Source organism: Chanodichthys erythropterus, chromosome 6, assembly GCF_024489055.1.
Source record: "Chanodichthys erythropterus isolate Z2021 chromosome 6, ASM2448905v1, whole genome shotgun sequence".
Taxonomy (NCBI): domain Eukaryota; kingdom Metazoa; phylum Chordata; class Actinopteri; order Cypriniformes; family Xenocyprididae; genus Chanodichthys; species Chanodichthys erythropterus.
In genome coordinates this window covers 20,098,683-20,117,598 of record NC_090226.1, presented here as the reverse complement: position 1 = coordinate 20,117,598, position 18,916 = coordinate 20,098,683, and the positions used below count along the sequence as shown (strand labels likewise).

The 18,916-nt window shown below is 36.5% G+C and overlaps 1 protein-coding gene across 8 annotated transcripts in view; it reads left to right on the top strand.

The window, feature by feature from the left end:
- Window positions 1-18,916, top strand: part of mcf2l2 (MCF.2 cell line derived transforming sequence-like 2) — a 109,593-nt gene that overhangs the window by 29,351 nt on the left and 61,326 nt on the right. For 7 of the 8 annotated variants that reach the window (XM_067388347.1, XM_067388351.1, XM_067388352.1 and 4 more), the window contains exons 3-15: window positions 3,095-3,209; window positions 3,393-3,483; window positions 5,566-5,685; window positions 8,660-8,776; window positions 8,859-9,008; window positions 9,291-9,415; window positions 10,495-10,609; window positions 10,740-10,859; window positions 11,286-11,477; window positions 12,565-12,756; window positions 16,727-16,904; window positions 17,213-17,316; window positions 17,959-18,047. In XM_067388347.1, coding sequence (XP_067244448.1) covers window positions 3,095-3,209; window positions 3,393-3,483; window positions 5,566-5,685; window positions 8,660-8,776; window positions 8,859-9,008; window positions 9,291-9,415; window positions 10,495-10,609; window positions 10,740-10,859; window positions 11,286-11,477; window positions 12,565-12,756; window positions 16,727-16,904; window positions 17,213-17,316; window positions 17,959-18,047 — 1,708 coding nt within the window. The remainder of the gene's footprint in view (window positions 1-3,094; window positions 3,210-3,392; window positions 3,484-5,565; window positions 5,686-8,659; window positions 8,777-8,858; window positions 9,009-9,290; window positions 9,416-10,494; window positions 10,610-10,739; window positions 10,860-11,285; window positions 11,478-12,564; window positions 12,757-16,726; window positions 16,905-17,212; window positions 17,317-17,958; window positions 18,048-18,916) is intronic. The other variant, XM_067388348.1, reaches the window with a different exon arrangement.

Here is an 18,916-nt window from a genome sequence, read left to right as displayed (position 1 = left end):
AGTGTGGCATCTGAAGTCTAAAAATGGATGAACATGTGACCTCTGAGTGGATCTGCCTCATTACTGCAAACAAACACATCTTTCTCCAGAATTGCCCTCAGGAATGAACACAATGCACTAGATAAATAAGGCAATTACATATTCACACTGACAGGGACAGTGGAGAATATTTTGCTAAAATTATATTATAATCTCTTATCAGATTAATTCTGGAGATATGTCAGGCTTAGTGATCCTATAGCAAGGGTCTTTAATGTTTGATATCACTTTTTTTTTCCTTTTTTTTTGTAAAAATATGACAATAAAAGTTAAAAATAACAAAATATTTTCCCCTCACTTTATTTAGATTTTCTCCAAATAGACAGAAAACATCATACAATTACAGATACCCCTGATTGATAACATATATGTGCTTATAACCATTATAAAAAGGGTTAGTTCACCCAAAAATGAAAATTCTGTCATTAATTAGTCACCCTCATGTCGTTCCACACCCTTTGTTCATCTTCGGAACACAAATAAAGATATTTCTGATGAAATCCAATGGCTCAGTGAGGCCTGCATTGCCTGCAATCTCACTGAACCTCTCAAGATCCAGAAAGGTTCTAAAGACATATTTGAACTGTTCATGTGAGTACAGTGGTTCAACCTTAATTTTTTAAAGCGATCAGTGGTTCGGAGCACCAAAGTCATCTGATTTTAGTAAATGAGGCTTCGTTTACACGATCCGAACCACTGATTCAAAACAAAAGATTCGTAAAGCTTCAAAGCAGTGTTTTGAATTCGGACATCACTACATATTGTTGAAAAGATGTTATTTTGAGACTGTATTGAAATGGGCTTCATGATTCAGATTTTAAACCAAATACTTTAGACATGCGGTTTAGACTATGGGCCAAGAAAGGGATCACTGCTTATTGTTCAATTATAGATAAAGGACAATTGATAGACTTTAATTCTCTAAAAGAAAAATATAATTTAGAGTCCAAGGATTTTTTCAGATACCTTCAGCTCCGACATCATTTCTGTCAGAAAATTAAAAAGGGGACTGATGAAGATCCAATTAAGAGGCCTCTAGTTAAAATACTCTGTTCAGCTTATAAGGCTGAACCAATGTTAAAGACTATTACTAAACTATATGGAGCTCTGATGGATATGCAAGGAGATTCATCTCTCTACATCAAGGAGAGATGGGAGGAAGAAAGTGGTATCACCATCTCAACTGAAGACTGGAAAAATATATGCGAATTTCAATGGGCAACTTCTCGTTCTTCTTATTGGAGAGAATTTTGCTGGAAAAACACTATTCGCTTTTTCATTACGCCAAAACAGAAAAGTAAATCTCTGGGCAACTCAAATTGTTGGAAACTTTGCGGCTCACAGGACGCTAACCATTTTCACATATTTTGGGGTTGTCCTATCATCAAAAGTTTTTGGAAAGATATACATAATGTATTGGAAAAAATTTTAGACATTTCAGTTGTTTTCAATTTTGAGACACTCTACATGGGAAAGGTGTCAATGGTTTCCTGCGTTAAGAAAAACAGAATTATTCTTGCTTCAAGTAAAAAAGCTATTACTAGATGCTGGTACAACCTAACCCACCACAAATACCGGAATGGATTGACATTGTAAGAAGTATTTTTATTATGGAGAAAATTACTTTCTGTATAAATAACCAAAAATATATGTTTAATGATTTTTGGTCTAAATGGATAGAGTTTATAACCCCCATTGAACCAAATGTTTTTTTGTTATAGATCATATGTTTTGTGTTTATATAAATATTGTGTCTACACCCCCTTTCTTTTGTAAATAGTTTTTGCTAAAATTGGAATATAATTTAACGAGATATATTGATCGTTTTTGTCATGAAGACCCTTGAGCAGTTTTTTTTTCTCTCTCTTTGAAATGCTGTAAAAGTGACAAATGTCATAAACTGATATTGTGAAATTGCATCTTTTTCCAATAAAAACTAAAATTAAAAAAAAAAAAAAAGAAAAGATGTTATTTTGGGTTTTTTGGTGCACAAAATTTATTCTCGTTGCTTTATAATATTAAGGTTGAACCACTGTAGTCACATGAACTGTTTGAAATATCTTAATTTGTGTTCCGAAAATGAACGAAGGTCTTACGGGTGTAGAACGACATGAGGGTGAGTAATTAATGACATTATTTTCATTTTTGGCTGAACTAACCCTTTAAAGGTGCAGTAAGCGATTTCTGAGAAACAGTGCTGATGTTTGAAATCACCAAGAAACACAGGTGCCTCCCCCATCATGAGAAAAAAAGGCTAAATATTAATCAAAAGTGAAATATTTCACTGTTCCTTACATATTAAATTATCAAGTAAAATTAAAACGTAACATACAAGTAGATGACTCAAATGTACATCAATAATAATTAATTTAATGGTTTTGCAGTGTAAGCAGCAAACGAATATGCAAGCATGAAAATGTATCAATTTTATAAGTTACAAGATTCATAACCATTTAAATTTTTTAGGGTCTTTTTAGGGTCTGATTTGTTATCAAGCTAACAAACATTTTTAAAACCGTATGTAGTCAGATAATTTATGGATGTGTCAGAACCTTTTTACAGTCTATGGTCAGAACTCAATAGAAATATCTGATTCCACTGTCACCCCCTTGTGGTTTGTTGAGGTTCTTATTTTCTGAAAATCAAATTAGTATATTCATCAAAAATCTAAAGTCAAATGAAAATGTAGAATGGTGAATACTTAAGAATTATTTTGTGGATAATGCCAGCTGTATGTCCCATGAATGAATTAAACAGACATGAAAGAACTATATTTGAAAGCTACTGTGAGAAAAAATGTAGGTCATGGTCTTAATCACCCGATTTCTGCAGAATGCACCTTCACACCATGCTCATACTAGTTTCCGTTTAATGTGGGAGAAAATAAAAATATGACTTGGTCTGTAAACTATCACCTTAGTGCTCATCGAGATGCTCAAACAAATGTTTGAAAAGACAAATGTTTTTAAAGTACCACCGAGTGCCATTTAATGTTAAACCTTTTTTTTTCTCATGTTTAATAACTGTGAATTAACTAGGCGCTAAATATTTGCAGGAGGAAGAGGAAAAGATGGATCTCCTATCATCACCTTCCCAGAGTTCTCAGGTTTTAATGAAGTGACAGATGAAGATTTCGTTAATGTTGTCACATACCTGACCAGCATACCAAGGTAAAACCTCATTTATCTTTTATCTTTAGGTTTATTGTGATAAAAAGTGGGAATGATTTTCAAAACGTGTAGTGAAACCAAGTGTAAATACAGGCAAATAACAATACTCTAAAATGTTTGATTTCTGTCTAATGCTTTTGGTTTCAATGTCTGACTAGTCTGTATCTGTTCTTCATCCTTCAGCATGGATGCTGCTAGCATCGGCTTCATCATCATCCTGGACCGCAGAAAGGACAAATGGAACTCAGCAATCACTTCTCTGGCACGGATAGCGGTTTGTACAGGCTCTTGCTGAAGCCTTTAAGTTAGAACAGCTCTTCAACATGATTTTTACAGATCTCCATATATTTACATGTCTCATCAACAGGCCTGTCATTTGAAAACATGTTAAAGGTTTAACCCTCTACTGCAAACATGTTGATGGCACATGAAAAAAAAAAAAAAATCCACATAATTTTTTGGCTCATTTGGGAACATTTTATTGATAAAACATTTTTTTTACCCTCCACCCTCTCCCAACCCCGAAATATGTTTTCGTTCACTCTGCAACAATGGTATAGAATCATAGAGAAAATTATCATAAGACAAGGCTCAGAGCGGATTTTTTTTCTGAAAAAATGTCAAGAAATCATTCAAGGTGCCATTGAATTGAAAATTGAATTTACCTCAGCATAGTTGAATAACAAGAGTTAAGTACATGGAAATGACATACAGTGAGTCTCAAATGCCATTGTTTCTCATTTGTTTAAAAGACCTCCGAAAAACAGGCGAATCTCAACATAACACCGACTGTTACGTAACAGTCGGGGTGTACGCCCCCAATAGTTGCGAATAGTGAAAGGCATTAGACAAGGGCAGCCAGTATTAACATCTGGATGTGCACAGCTGAATCATCAGCAACATGCTGAATCATCAGCATGTTGCTAATGTACTGTTAAATGTGGTACCATCATTTCTTACTGTATTCACAGAGACAAGAGCCGTCGTTATTTTCATTATTAAACACTTGCAGTCTGTATAATGCATAAACACAACTTCATTCTTTATAAATCTCTCCAACAGTGTAGCGTTAGCCAGTTAGCCACGGAGCACCATCAAACTCATTCAGAATCAAATGTAAACATCCAAATAAATACCATACTTACGCGATTAGACATGCTGCATGACGAACACTTTGTAAAGATCCATTTTGAGGGTTATATTAGCTGTGTGAACTTTGTTTATGCAATGATAGAGTAGAGAGCTCTGGGCGGGTGGAGAGCGCGAGCATTTAAAGGGGCCGCAGCCTGAATCGGTGCATAGTTAATGATGCCCCAAAATAGGGAGTTAAAAAAATTATTTAAAAAAAATCTATGGGTTATTTTGAGCTGCAACTTCACAGACACATTCAGGGGACACCTTCGACTTATATTACATCTTGTAAAAAAACGTTCGATGGCACCTTTAAGTAAAAAGGGAAAAACACTTGAAAGACATTGATATATTGAATTTGATACATGCATAGATCATATAATGTACTTCATGTACTAAGATTTCACTCCGTACAAAACTTCAAAAAGTTCTTCTCTGCTGTGAAATAGAGGTGTATGTTATAATTTTTGCACATCACTTTGGGTGTACACCCAGGAACCCTGCATCTTCCCTTCTTATAACACATTATGGCCAATGTGAGGTATTGTCCAAAACATCCTCGAAAAGTTCCCCATATCGCACAACGTTGCCCTGAGGCAGCGGCAAGAAAAATTGAATTTCTGAACATGCAAAAAAACAAAAAAACACTTCATAAAACATCGGCTTCTCTACACCTTCATATAGACACACACATTTTTTATGTACAGTTCATGTCTTTTTAAATAAGATTACTAAAGCAAATAATCTTGCCGCCTTCTCACACCATGTGCTACTGTGACCAGAAGAACAGGATGCCCTACCTTTAAATGGTGCATAATAGTGACTCCCACACCACACTTCCTCAAACTTTATAATTGGTAAATCATTTAAAGTAAATGTACTAAACATAGGGCTTAAGAAAACTTTCTGTTGCCTGAAGGCAACGCTGTGCTGTAGAGGGTTAAATAATAAGTCAACGCTTCATCAGCACTTCCTCCAATATGTATTTTTGATTCACTAGTATTCACTGGTAAGCCAATTATAAGTGTTTATAACCCTCCAAGCAGGATGGTTTTCACTGGAAATTGTGTGTTGTCTTACATTTGATAAATTCATTTGAAAAGGTTTGATGTGTTCATGTGGTTTCACAAGGTTTAGTCAATGCCACAGCATTGTTAGCAAAAGGAAATGATTCAAACTTTTATTTTTACTGTTTACATGTTTCATTTCCTTTCATGACTAAAAGGGCTCCTTCCCTGGAAATCTACAACTTGTTCTGGTTCTCAAGCCTTCACGCCTCCTCCAGAGGGCCATCGCTGATGTCAGTATGCGGTTACATAGGGATGACTTCAAATTGAAGGTACCGGTAAGCATGCTTCTGTCTGTCTGGACCATCAGCATGTACGTTCATTCACCATATGACGCGCATGGCTCCTCTGGAGTGTTTGTAACCATGATCACTCATCCACTAAATTATTAACACAGCTGGTTACCCTGTTGTTTTATGCATGTCTGAAAGGGTGTTAATCTACAGACTGTCTGCAGATAATATCTACCCTTGGTGTAACAGCACTTTAGCAGGTGGTAAAGAATGTACAAAACATACAATGAGAAAAAAGCACTGCATTGTGCATTGAGAAGATGCTTTATCGCTGCTTGCCATCGAGCAGTGGAATACCGAATTCATGTGTATTCTGTAAATGCCACTCTCCCACAGCCATATCTTGTGCGTGAGATTCTAATCTGCATGCAATTTCTTGTGACGTTGAGGAAATTTGCACTGTACACTTCATTTCACATGTCATCTGCAGATTCATTTCACAGTTCATTCATTATTTACAGAAATAATTCAGATTTAGGTGTCGTTCTGAAACTCTTATTTCAATAAAGCAAAAATCTGGGTTACAGTAAGGTATTTACAAGAACGCGTCTGTTTTCACTAAGTGCCAATAGCGATAGATAAATATTTTCTTAATTTTAATTTAAAATGCTGATATTTGATTTGGTAAAATGCGTAAACTCGGGTTGGTCGTGTCAAAAGCTAACGCCATCCGACTTACTCTCCACACCACTGATTCCATTGTCAGCAGGATTCTTTTGTCATTTTATCTGGCTCAATCAGACAGTGGTGGGTGGAGTTAGTGTAAATAACCTCTGCCAACAAGGTGGGCTATTTGCACTTGGTGCTGATGGAGTATTTTATCCATCCTATAGAAAACAATTGTAGAATTAGTTTGCTTACTATAAAAGCTAGAAGTGTTTTGAGGCCTCTTGGCCTATGTAACTGTAAGGGTCAGACAAGTTTACTTGCCACTAAGCAAATTTTTTTGGTAATTTTCTACCAGACAACAGGTGGCTGTGAAATGAATAAGACCATTGTTAAGTGCATCATATGAGGGCTTCTTGCCTCTGAGGTGTATTGACTGGTTTGATACAATGTTTCATTTGGTCCATGGGAAAATAATTGACCATCAAATAGGTTGTTTGCACATGACGCCACAGCAGCAGCGCGAATGAGTCTGGAGGGCAGGGAGTGATTTTTCTATATAGGAATCCTATCAAAAACTCAAAATTCGTATGCTTTGCGTCATTTATGGTTGCTCAAATCGATAAAATCGAGAACCCAGAAGGTGTTTATATCGTTAACATAACTTATACCGTTTTTTATAACTTACATCGTTTTTTTTACTTTAAAAGTTGTCGCCTTTAATAGCGTTTTGCATCTGCTGATACTGAAATGAATATTGATACCTGCTTACCTTATTTGTTTTTGACTTGGTTAAATATCCACATTCTTCATGGTATCGTTTGTATAACGTGTTGTATAAGGCAACAATTGCATTACACCATCCAGTTTTTTCCCTGAACGATGATGTGAGCTCCTGTTGCAATTCTCGATTCAACATAAATGACCTACAACGGCGACATTTTTCACAATCGCGACAGAAAATCAAAAATACTGCCCTAACGTCACTAGCAGAAAGGCAGCGCTATATAAACAAACCCAGACTAGAACTGAACGCGGTTTGACTTCAGCTTCACATTCTCTTCACATACCTCCTCGATGGCAGGAAAGTCTTTCAATTCAGTGGAAAAGTCGCTACTCTTCATAACATAAAGATCACGTCCAACATATGTTGTGACTTTCTGTTTATAACTTTCTAAACCAGCACAGAAAGGACTTTTCCCCATCTCTTCCATTCTAATTTTCACTGCTTGCCCTCCACCGGTATTTCGCGCGTCACCAGAACCACGTGATTACAAACAACCTATTGGCAGAAGGCCCATGAGAAATGAAATCAAACGATGTACAGTAGCTAGAAGTTGGTCAGAAAATTGTCTCTTACATAAGCAACACCTGCAATTATATTAGTGAAATGACTATGGTAGAAAGGTTGGGGAGTACATGGGAAAGAGGTGTGGGAGGAAAGGCCCTGTAGATGGAATAATGGAATATAACTGTAGGGGTGGATCTCACACTGTAACAGATAAGAAAAATGTATAAAAACTGTGCCCCAGCTAAGAGAGATTCAGATGTGGAGCTGGCATCTCACTTTATTGTTTTCTTCGAGACCAGATCTGAAGGGACAAAGAGACATTGAATCTGCCATGACAATGTAAATAGACACTCTGTATTTTACAATGGAAGTGAATAGGGAATCTTTGATCAACTTTCTTTTCAAAATATATAAAAATGCATAGCCTAGGCCTGTTGCTTATCCTATAAGTTTGTGAATAAAAATGAAAATGGGGACAAAATAAGAAGCTATTAAATGTCTCTTAAAAATATAAAAATTTAAATGATTAATATATAAAATGAATAAGTGATTATGACAGATTTTTTTACGATCTTGTCCATCAAAATGACGGCAAAACGCAAGTCTAACCCAACCTCAGAAAAAAAAAAAAAATAAAAATAAAAATAACTCAACTCTTGCTGATTTCCCACCGTGGAAGTACAAAATTGCCACCGTCACAGCCCTAATTATAAGCCTCACAGTTATGCTTTTAAACCTCTAAAAACTATCCCCAAACTCAGAATTTTCTTTTAACCTAACCCCACAACTGTTTTTTTACCATATATGTTCTGTAAAATGTTTGCAGACATATGCACACAAGCAGCCAACCACAGGTTCTGAAAAAACTAGTTCCTGCGAAAATGAATGTACAAGTGGTTTGAGGTTGTTGCAGTATACCAACGCTGCTCAAACTGACTGTTAACAAAAGTGACTTTTACTTCTACAAATTACTGTAGAAGAAAAATTTGTTCCTGTTCCCCAAAAGTTACAAAAAATGTCACTTCCATATATATATATATGTTCTTTTCTTTTATCTTGTAGATTGTTATGCTAAATTCCCTGTCAGACTTGCACGGCTACATTGACAAAGGCCAGCTGACCTGTGACCTGGGGGGAACGCTGGACTATTGCCACAGTCAATGGATTCACCATCGCACAGTGAGAAGTTGTTTTTAATAAATAAAACCTTAATTAACTTATTTAATGAAGATTTATTCTTAAATGAAATGTTGTGTCCTAGGCTGTTGAGAACTTTGCGTTAACAGTGAAGAGCACAGCACAGATGCTGCAGCAGTTTGGAACTGACCTGGCAGAAACTGAACTTCCCAATGACGTGCAGTGCACTAAAGATTTGCTTATCACACACACCGAAAAACACGATAAGCTCAAGGTAGCCATTCACATTTATGGAACAGTGGTTCATGTTGTTCTAATGTTGTAATATGATTTGTTTAAGCCATGTTGTTATAAATCTGTCCTTTTTTTTAGTGCTTGTATCTGTGCGATCGGACTGTTATCTTTTATCAGTTCATTGTCTTTCAGTGAACAGTTTCTGACATAATGGAGCAACAAAACATCATCTGTATTTATCTTGATTGACTTTCATGCCTGAATTTTGCATATATACAGGTTCATTCAGTATTCATATGTCACATTCCTTCTTTCTGTACAGGACGAGCTAAAATTGGCCGTAAAACAAGGAAATACCCTGCTGTCCTGTATCAAAGACCAGGCCAGCAAAACCGAGAGCCGCATTTTGAACCCAGATGAGGTAGAGAACCAAACAACTGTTGAAAGGTGTGTAAAAAGATTTAGCCACACACAAAATGTTACAGCATTAATAATGATAGCTGAATCAGAATTATGATGTAACACATTTCTGGGCTGCTACGTGACATTCCTACTTGACAGCAAATCAGAATATTCACTTTGTAAGGGATTTTAACCACCAGAAATGCAAATAGAGATATGGATGACTTCAGCCAAAAAGGAAAGTCCCAGAACATTCTAACTTTTAACTTGCACTATGAATTTTTCATAACATAACCAAGAACATTAAAGGGTTAGTTAACCCAAAAATGAGAATTCTGTCATGAATTTCTCACTCTCATGTCGTGGAACACAAATTAAGATATTTTTGATTAAATCCGAGAGCTGTCTGACTCCTCCATAGACTGCAATTTAACCACCACTTTCAAGTTCCAGAAAGGTACTGAAGACACGTGACTGCAGTGGTTCAACTTTAATGTTATGAAGCGACAAAAATACCTTTTGTGCACAAAAATGAAACAAAAATAATGACTTTATTCGAACACCATCTTTTCTTTGTCATTCTCCTACGCTTTTGAAGTCCAGCGCTTCCAGGTTCTACAACAGAATGCCGACTCGTTGGCCACCGCTATTCACTTGAGCAGCACGACACAATCATTCATTCATTCATTCATTCATTCATTCATTCAAGCGCTTAACGTAAACAGCGTATGAGAATGACACAGAAGAATTTAAATTTTTGGGTGAACTAACCCTTTAAAATAAAAATAATGTTGATTTGCATATATATATATATATATATATATATATATATATATATATATATATTATATATTATATATATATAGGTCTAACACCTGCCAATAGAGCAGCTAAAATGGAGGAAATGGCACTCTCTTTCTCTCTAAATATATATATTTATATATATATAGAGTGCCATTTCCTCCATTTTAGCTGCTCTATTAGCAGGTGTTAGACCTGTGTAGCTCTTGTTACAGTTCTGTTATTATTCTTTAAAGCCTAGTGTCATCTAACCTTCCTCTGTGACATCTAATTCACTCTAGATCCTCTGACATACTCACTTTAAAAGCATTTGTTTGTCTCAGGTTGTTAGCGCAGCTCGATGAGACGGAGAATGCATTTGAACAGTTCTGGTCGAAGCATCACCTCAAATTAGAGCAGTGTTTACAGTTACGGCACTTTGAGCAGGACTTCAGAGAGGTACGGTGCAATGGATGTGTTCAAATGAAGTCTCTCTGAACTTAATAGGCAGTCATTATACCAAATATCACCTGTGGCGGTTGTCCAGTCAATCAAGTTGAAATTGGTCTATTGTATCCATTGGCATCAGGTGAAAGTTTCTCTGGACGGCCTGATGGAAGACTTATTGGGGCTGTCCGACACCGGGGACTGTGTGGCTCGAGTCGATCACCTACTCGGGGATCTGAAAACCTTGGAGGACAAAGCTCAGGTCAAAATCTTTTGAATCTAAGTCCAGATCTGATATGCAAAGCACCCCATTCAGTTCAACAGAATAGAGGGCTCAACAATTGTTTTTTTGCTGGTTAAACCAGCAGTTTACATTTTTATTTTTCCAATCACTGGCCCCACCATATAGAAAGAAAGAAAGAAAGAAAGAAAGAAAGAAAGAAAGAAAGAAAGAAAGAAAGAAAGAAAGAAAGAAAGAAAGAAAGAAAGAAAGAAAGAAAGAAAGAAAGAAAGAAAGAAAAGAACAAGTAGACAATAAAATAGATAATACACACATAATACATTCTGTATTGTATAAAGCACTGTATATAAAGTTGACTTGGCTTGACTACTGTAACAAGTCAATTTGCAATAAAAGTCAAGATAGCACTGTACTCTTAAGATTTATTGTGTTTACTGATCTGTACAGGAGTCCTTGGAGAAAGCTCAGCTTCACGCTCAGCATGGGGACCAGCTCATTCAAAGTAACCATTACGCAATAGATTCCATCCGCCCAAAGTGTGTCGAACTGCGTCGGATCTGTGATGACTTCAGCAATGAGGCAAAAAAGAAACGTGACATTCTAACCAAATCACTTGAAGTCCACAAAGGAATCGACGAGGTTTGTGAAACAACTCCACAAAGGCACCTTAATATTGAGTTTTCAAATTGAATGATTGAGTCATGATAAATGGATGATTTTGAGAGATGGCTTGCAGGTTGTCAGAAGACAAATACATTTACAAAACTGAAATTAGGACAATTTTAGAAAATGTAGTTTTTGCTTTCTCCACCATTTTTTTTAATGTAAAAATTCAAGGTATTTTTTGCAGCATATAAAACTAATAAATGATTTCTTTACTGGTACAAAACCTCTCAATCCAGCCTCTTGTAGCCGTTGGTTAGTCTTACATGGTAATAGTTTCATTGTGCTTTGAAAAAATTCTGTGGACATTGTGTCCATTTACATCCTGCAGATAAGAAATATCCGAAATTGATTGACTAGATTTATCAATTTCAACAATATCCTCCTTTCATCTGGCCATTTTCACTAAAACCCACAAAATAACATCTAATAATATAGCTAATACTTTACACATAGTGATTAATTGAATTTTAGGCTGAGATAGGCTGAGACAGTGTTGTCATCTATACAAAGAAATAAACTTTTCCGTTTTTTTTGTTGATGTTGTTGTTTTATATCGTTGTCGTGTAAACATACCCTGAGACCGAACACAGAACTAAGAACTAATAAGCATAGGGAACTCAGTGAAACCAGAACAGGGAAAACAGAACCAAAACACAATGAAACTGCATAGACATAGAACTACATGTTACAAAAATAATGAGTGCAAGATTGGTACGTCCATTTGGCCAAAAATGACGTCCACACAATTCGGTATGTTTTGAAAAAATGTGAAACGTATACATCAGTTTTACACTCCAAGTATATAATAATAAATAAAGTGTGAAGAAGCCAATTTTCCTAGGTCGGACATCACTTCTGGCCTCTACTGTATGTTATATAAAAAAAAATTATTATAAAAAAAGTAATACAAAAAAATAATATCAACATTATTACAGCAGAGCTATCTTTTTTCATTTCGTGTTTAGAAGTTAAAATATAACAGGTTAGATAACCTGCACAGTTTATTTTTCTGTGATTAAATGGGGTCCATTAATGTGCATCTATGTTTGTATGTTGGCAGGTGATCCAGTGGTGTGAGAGTGGAGTGTATCTGTTGGCCTCTCAGGCTGTAGACAGATGCCAGACCCAGGAAGGTGCAGAAGCAGCATTGAAGGACATCGAGAGGTACATGAAAACAGCCAAAGAGCAGCAGCTCAGTCATCTCAAAGACCTCAGCAACCAGTATGAGATCGCCCTCTCAGAGCCGGTCAAGGTACAAATCTTATTATCATATCATAATCATATTATCATCATAACAATTTGATTGATGTTCTGTTGCTTTAATGATGGCAGCAGCAGCACTTATGCCTGAACTCTCATTATTTATACCCTTACCTAGAAATAATATTAAATATTTTCCTATATATTAAATAATATTCCTTCAGTGTTTCAAACCTAAGGGCCACATTTACCAACAGCTTGCGTCAGCACAATCTACTGTCAGGATTTACTAAAGAGATGCTCAAAAGGTGTGAACTGAGTTGTTTTTACTGCTGACCTTATTGCATATGCATTTGTAGGAGTTTCCCTTTCAGAGGCTAAATTTTATGGGAGGAGAGTATTTAAATGAATCACGCAGCATGATTTACTAATGTCGATTCACTGGTATTTGCGTTATTATTTAATGCCCCAAAAAAGCATGTCTTAACCCATTTTATGACATGGTGCAATTGTTGCTGCTAGGAGGAGACACCGCAGAGAACAGAGAGTGCATGGTAGAAGGGAGAAAGTATTTTCCATTTATATTAAATTCTTTGGAATGCCAAAAATATCGTTTGCCAAGTCATGTAGGCCTTAAGTCATGTAGGAATTAAGAGGGTAACAGTCAGGCACTGCTAATCAAATGTAACTGATCATCAGCAAGTGTGATCACCTCTATAAAAGCAGAAGTTCTGGTAGTTTGAGCGTCTGGAACCTTCAGGTGTGTGTTAACACAGTGCCAAGGAGGAAAGACATCAGACCTCTTCTGTCTAAAAAAACATGGCAGCACAGCTTAGGCTTTTCTGAACAAACCATAAGACAGCATAAGCAACATAAGCAGCCTACAAGACACGTCACAGCAACATCACGTGACGCTTCTGACGCAGGCTACAGGAAGCAGCCGAAACTAGTAAAGCAGGTAAACAAAACTCTCCTGTCTGACTAAAAGAAACTTTATACAGTACTTAACTTAAGAAGACAGTATGAACCTACTCAAAAGAAACCATAAGACTTCTAGAACAATGTCCTTTGGACAGATGAGACCAAAGTGGAGATGTTTGGTCATAATGCACAGTGCCACGTTTGGGTGAAAACCAAAAGAGCATATCAGCACAAACACCTCATAGCAAAATTCAAGCATGCTGATGATTTTGGGCCTGTTTTGTAGCTACAGGACCTGGGCACTTCACAGTCATTGAGTGAACCATGAACTCCTCTGTATGCCAACGTATTCTAGCGCAGGTGTGAGGCCATCTGTCTGACAGCTAAAACTTGGTCAAAATTGGGTCAAGCAACAGGACAGTGATCCCAAGATCACCAGCAAATCTACAGCAGAATGACTGAAAAAGTATAGAATCGATGTGTTAAATGGCCCAGTGAAGTTCAGACCTCAACCTGACAGAAATGCTGTGGTGAGAACTGTGCACAAATAACTGCCCACAAACCTCAATAAACTGAAGCAACATTGTAAAAAAGAGTAGGCTAGAATTACTCCAGAACAATGTGAGAGACTGATGAAAATGATTACTTCAAGTTATTGCTGCTAAAATTGGATCAACAGGCAATTGAATCATAGGGTGTCTTAACTTTGTCACCCATGGTTTTTCCATCTTGGCTTAATTTTTTGCTAAATAAATAATAACATGGTGTGATATGTCATGTGTTGCTGTTCATCTGAGGTTTTATTTTCAATTTTTAGACCTGCCAAGCACTAGATTATTTTTTAATATGTCCTGATACAGAAAACCATGGAATTCAATAGGGTGTCCTAACTTTTTTACATGACTGTATATTATATATATATATATATATATATAATATATTATTTATTTATATTATTACATGTAAGCCCCTGTGGCAACCCGCACCTGATAAGCATCAGCTCTACTTTCTGCAACCCAACACTAATTTGCCCTGCTCTTGGTATATTGTGTTGGTTATTATGTAAATGATGTGACTGTGTCTTTGTTCTTTAATTTGCGCGTCAGCAGTCGATCACACGCAAAACTTGCCTCTCCCATCGGCGCATTTGTGGAATTGCGCTTTCGCGCTAATTTGCCCCGTTTAGTAAATCTGGTCCTAAGACTGTTTATACAGGTTTAAACTACATTTTGATTTCTAGTTTCAGAATTCTGGAGCTCAGTGTCAGGGGCGGATCTAGAAAATTATTTATAGGGTGGCAAAGGGGTTGCATGAGGTCTATGAGGGGTGGCAACACCAAAGCAAGCGCCCATGCATAGTTTTTTGAGATTTATGGCATAGTTTTTGGTTCTGACATACACAATTGTGTTCACAAATATTGCATTACCACAAAATAATCATCTATACAGTTTAAAATAAATAAATAAATAACATATTCACCATGGCACCAAGTCAAGACACTATATGAAAAACATCAACAGATTTTTATTTTGAGCTTGTATCACTAAAGGAGATGAGCAGTTTTATTAATATTACATACAGTGCCGCGTTAAGCCTTCGCGGGGCCCTGGGCTGACGAACGCAAAGGCACCCTCCCCCCCTTTTTTTAATGCACGTTTTATACCTAATAAATGAACTATTAGTTTCTTCTCTAAATATGTTTCCATCACGTTTTATGTGCACTTTATTTCGTTGAATAAAAAGTATCCACCCCAACGAGTGTAGGCTACGAGTTACATTTGTTCACATCTTGTGCAGTATCTTAAAATGTGCGAGCTTTTATTTGGCTGCGGAAAGAGGCGTTCGGCGTGTCCACTGCGCACTAGTGGACTTTTGTTTTCAAGCCCTCAATTCACTTTCACATGGGCTATTGTACAGTACACACGCGGTCCGTGCCATCACAAAAATTGGGCTGCACACGGATGGGGAGCGCGGACGTCTGCGAACCCTCCTGATGACAAAAATGACATGATGCGAATGCCCAAAGTATACCTTGGTTGGTGTTAAGCCTGTAATAGCGGGCCACCAATCCACCCAGGCCTGCATGTGCATACCCAGACGCTACGCCACTGTCCTGGTTGTATTCCGGCGCGCGTGTCCGCTGCGCCTGTGACTATTGATTCGGGTGTGTGACGACGATGCATTTTAAAACGCAAAAGAGGATTGTTTTGCGGGCCCCCCAGTGGTCGGGGCCCTGGGCTGCAGCCCATGTTGCCCATTAGGATAACGCGGCCCTGATTACATAGGCTACTTCGATCGTATAAATCACATATTTTAGTGCAAGTTAAAGAGCAACAAAAACTTTTGAATTTCCACAGCTTTGCAAACAGTTTTTGAGTTTCTGTTATTAACAGTGATGGGAATGTCTGTTTGTGTTCACCCAGAACACCCTCACTCACTCAAACACCCTAGAAAACACATACTCCAGCAACAGTATACCACTGTATACCAAGAGCTAAGCAACTTTCCAGAATCTCCTAACAACACTTTGGCAAACACCCAGAACATCTATCTATTCTGGCCAACTGTATAACTGACCAAACTATTTAAAGCAAGATTTTAAATTGGCTTTGTGACAAGCCAGCATAAATTTGTCTTTTTAAACTTTTCAATCTAGTTATTGTTTTTCTTGATTGCTAACACACAATTCCTAACACCATTCAACATCTTCTCACAACTATAAACAAAATCTCAAAACTATACATCAACTTGCATAAACCTCAAATGCACCACAATACAGTAGCCTATACTGTCAATTACAGTACAGTAAAAAAAAAGAAAGTAAATTCAGCATCCTCCGCAGTACTATAGCAGTATATTGGTCTTCTGACACAAGAATATATGCCTAGGCAGTCATTTCTTAGTTCTGCAAAAATACAGTACACATAAAAAATGGCTACAAAGAAAGTTGACAAACACAAGTTTGAGGGTGTCACAACATGTGCTCCAGTTCAGTGTAGTTTACTGCTCACTGTAGATGTTAATGATTCTATTCATCTGCTCCTGATTAATAACTTAAATAAACCTTTTATCTCTTAAATCTTTAATCTCTTCCCATGCAGAGCAAAGCCCAAACTGCACTTAAAAGGCTGGATGACGTTCAAGAGATGTTTGAGAAAAGACATGCGAGTCTGAAAAAATTGTCTGCAAAGCAAACCAGGCCGGTGCAACCTGTTGCACCTCGACCAGAATCTTCACCAAAACGCACTTCACCGAAAATCCCACATTCTACTCCACCTGGTGAGTTTAAAAGAAAGCAGGTGTATGTTGACATACATGTGCATGTATGTCTGTACCACCAGCGGTTAGTGGTGTTTGTTTCTTACCACCTTTTTTTTTTTTTTTTTCAGAAGTTTGCCCTCATTTCGAGTTGATAACTTTTTTGAGTTTGAGTGCAGTTTTGTTTAATGGACTTATTATAGTGCTAATGCTCATATTTATGCAAATATACTGATGTTTAATTCTGAATCATTATCATTATCCTGAATTATTTAAGTGGAAAATATGAAGGTTTTCCAGCTTGTTTAATTCTGTTCTAAACTCTACAGCATCAAATCGCAAAGCTGCAGATAACTCCTCCGCCAATAAGCAGCCCAGTGACGCAGAGCTGGCAAAAAGGAAAAATATTCGCAAAGCCAAAGGTGGCATCAAGGTACATCAGTCTTTCTCAGCCACATGGTCATGTCTGAAATAAATAAAAGTTTTTAAAAACATCTAAAAGGCATTTGTGTGTATAAAAAACAGCTTACATATTGTTTCGATAGTCCTTTTTAGACATTCTACTAACTTTAAGTAACTTTGCAACTACATGTCAACTAGCTATAGAATACGTTGACATGTAGTTGCTTATAGTCAGTAGAATGTCTGTTCAGAGATCATCAAAATAAAGTGTTAACAGATATTAAGTGGACTGTCTACTAATGACTAATAGTTGCAAAGTTACTTATAGCTAGTAGCAGTGTTACAATAAAAAAAAAAAAAATTCTGTTGTGCTGAGGTTTCCAGAACTGATGAGCTGTGGTTTCAAAAAAAAAAAAACAACAAAAAAAAAAAAACAGTAAAAATGTAAACATATTTACAGAAAAACCTGTAAATTTTGCATTTTAAAAATGTATTTAACAAAATTAAAAAAAAAAAAAACTTAAACATAATTATTAAAATTAAAAACCATCAAATGTGTCACACAGAGAATTGTGGGAATGTCTGTTTATGGTTTTTCACTGTAAATTATAATTTGACTTTAACATTTTTATCTTTAACATGCAGTTTTGTGTCTTCCTGTGGTTTCTCACAGATTGAGGTCATGCATGAAGGAGGCCAAGGGGGGTCGAGTCATGTTCTCATGAACAATGAAACTGAAGAGTCGCTTTCAAACAGACGCAGGTAAGAACATGTCTTTTGAGAAAGAACGTCTCGCACTACAAAAGAGATTTCCAAAGGTGTGGAACGGTGTCAGAAATTATCTTTACGAAAAGGACAACACTGTATTTACCTACTGGAAATGATTTTCAGGGACTTCCTTTTATAGCTAGATTAAAATGTGTCATTTTTGGAATAAAAAATGGCAGATTATTTTTTTCTGGCTAATGCTAATTTCACAGCTATTATTTTATGTACATCCCAATTACACATCATTAAATAATATGTACAACTTTTTTGAAATTACAACTTGATTGAAAACGATGCACAATAAAAAAAAAAAAAAAAAATCCTGTTCCCAAGTAATATTTACCTTTATTTGGGTTTATTTTCTTTACAAGGTCTTCATTGACATTGTTGTCTCATTGGTAACCATGTAGACTAATGTTTGAACACTTTTGACATCACAACTTGGACATAAAAGTGCTTATAGATGACACATTCTACAACACTCATCTTTCTGACAGTGGCCTATTGTGTTTTTATTGGTCTAAATCTTTTTAAATTACACTACACTACACCACACCACCAAAGTAGTGATTCACATACTAATGGTTTCTGATGACACACAGATTAACTAGTTTGTCAACTACTATCTTATATCTCAGTGTTTTCTGTGAACCCACCGCTTTGCATGACCAAACAGGTCAACAAACCTGTTGTTCCGGGATCTCGTAATTATTTTCCCACACTAATCTTCCTCATTATGTGTGTGACATGGTCTCTTTTGTATTTTGCACTACCATGACTACAGTTTCTAATTTCACAACAGATCAAATTTATAATTTGTATATTGCTTCTAGGCTTGCTGCTTCTTATGCTTTTTACATTTC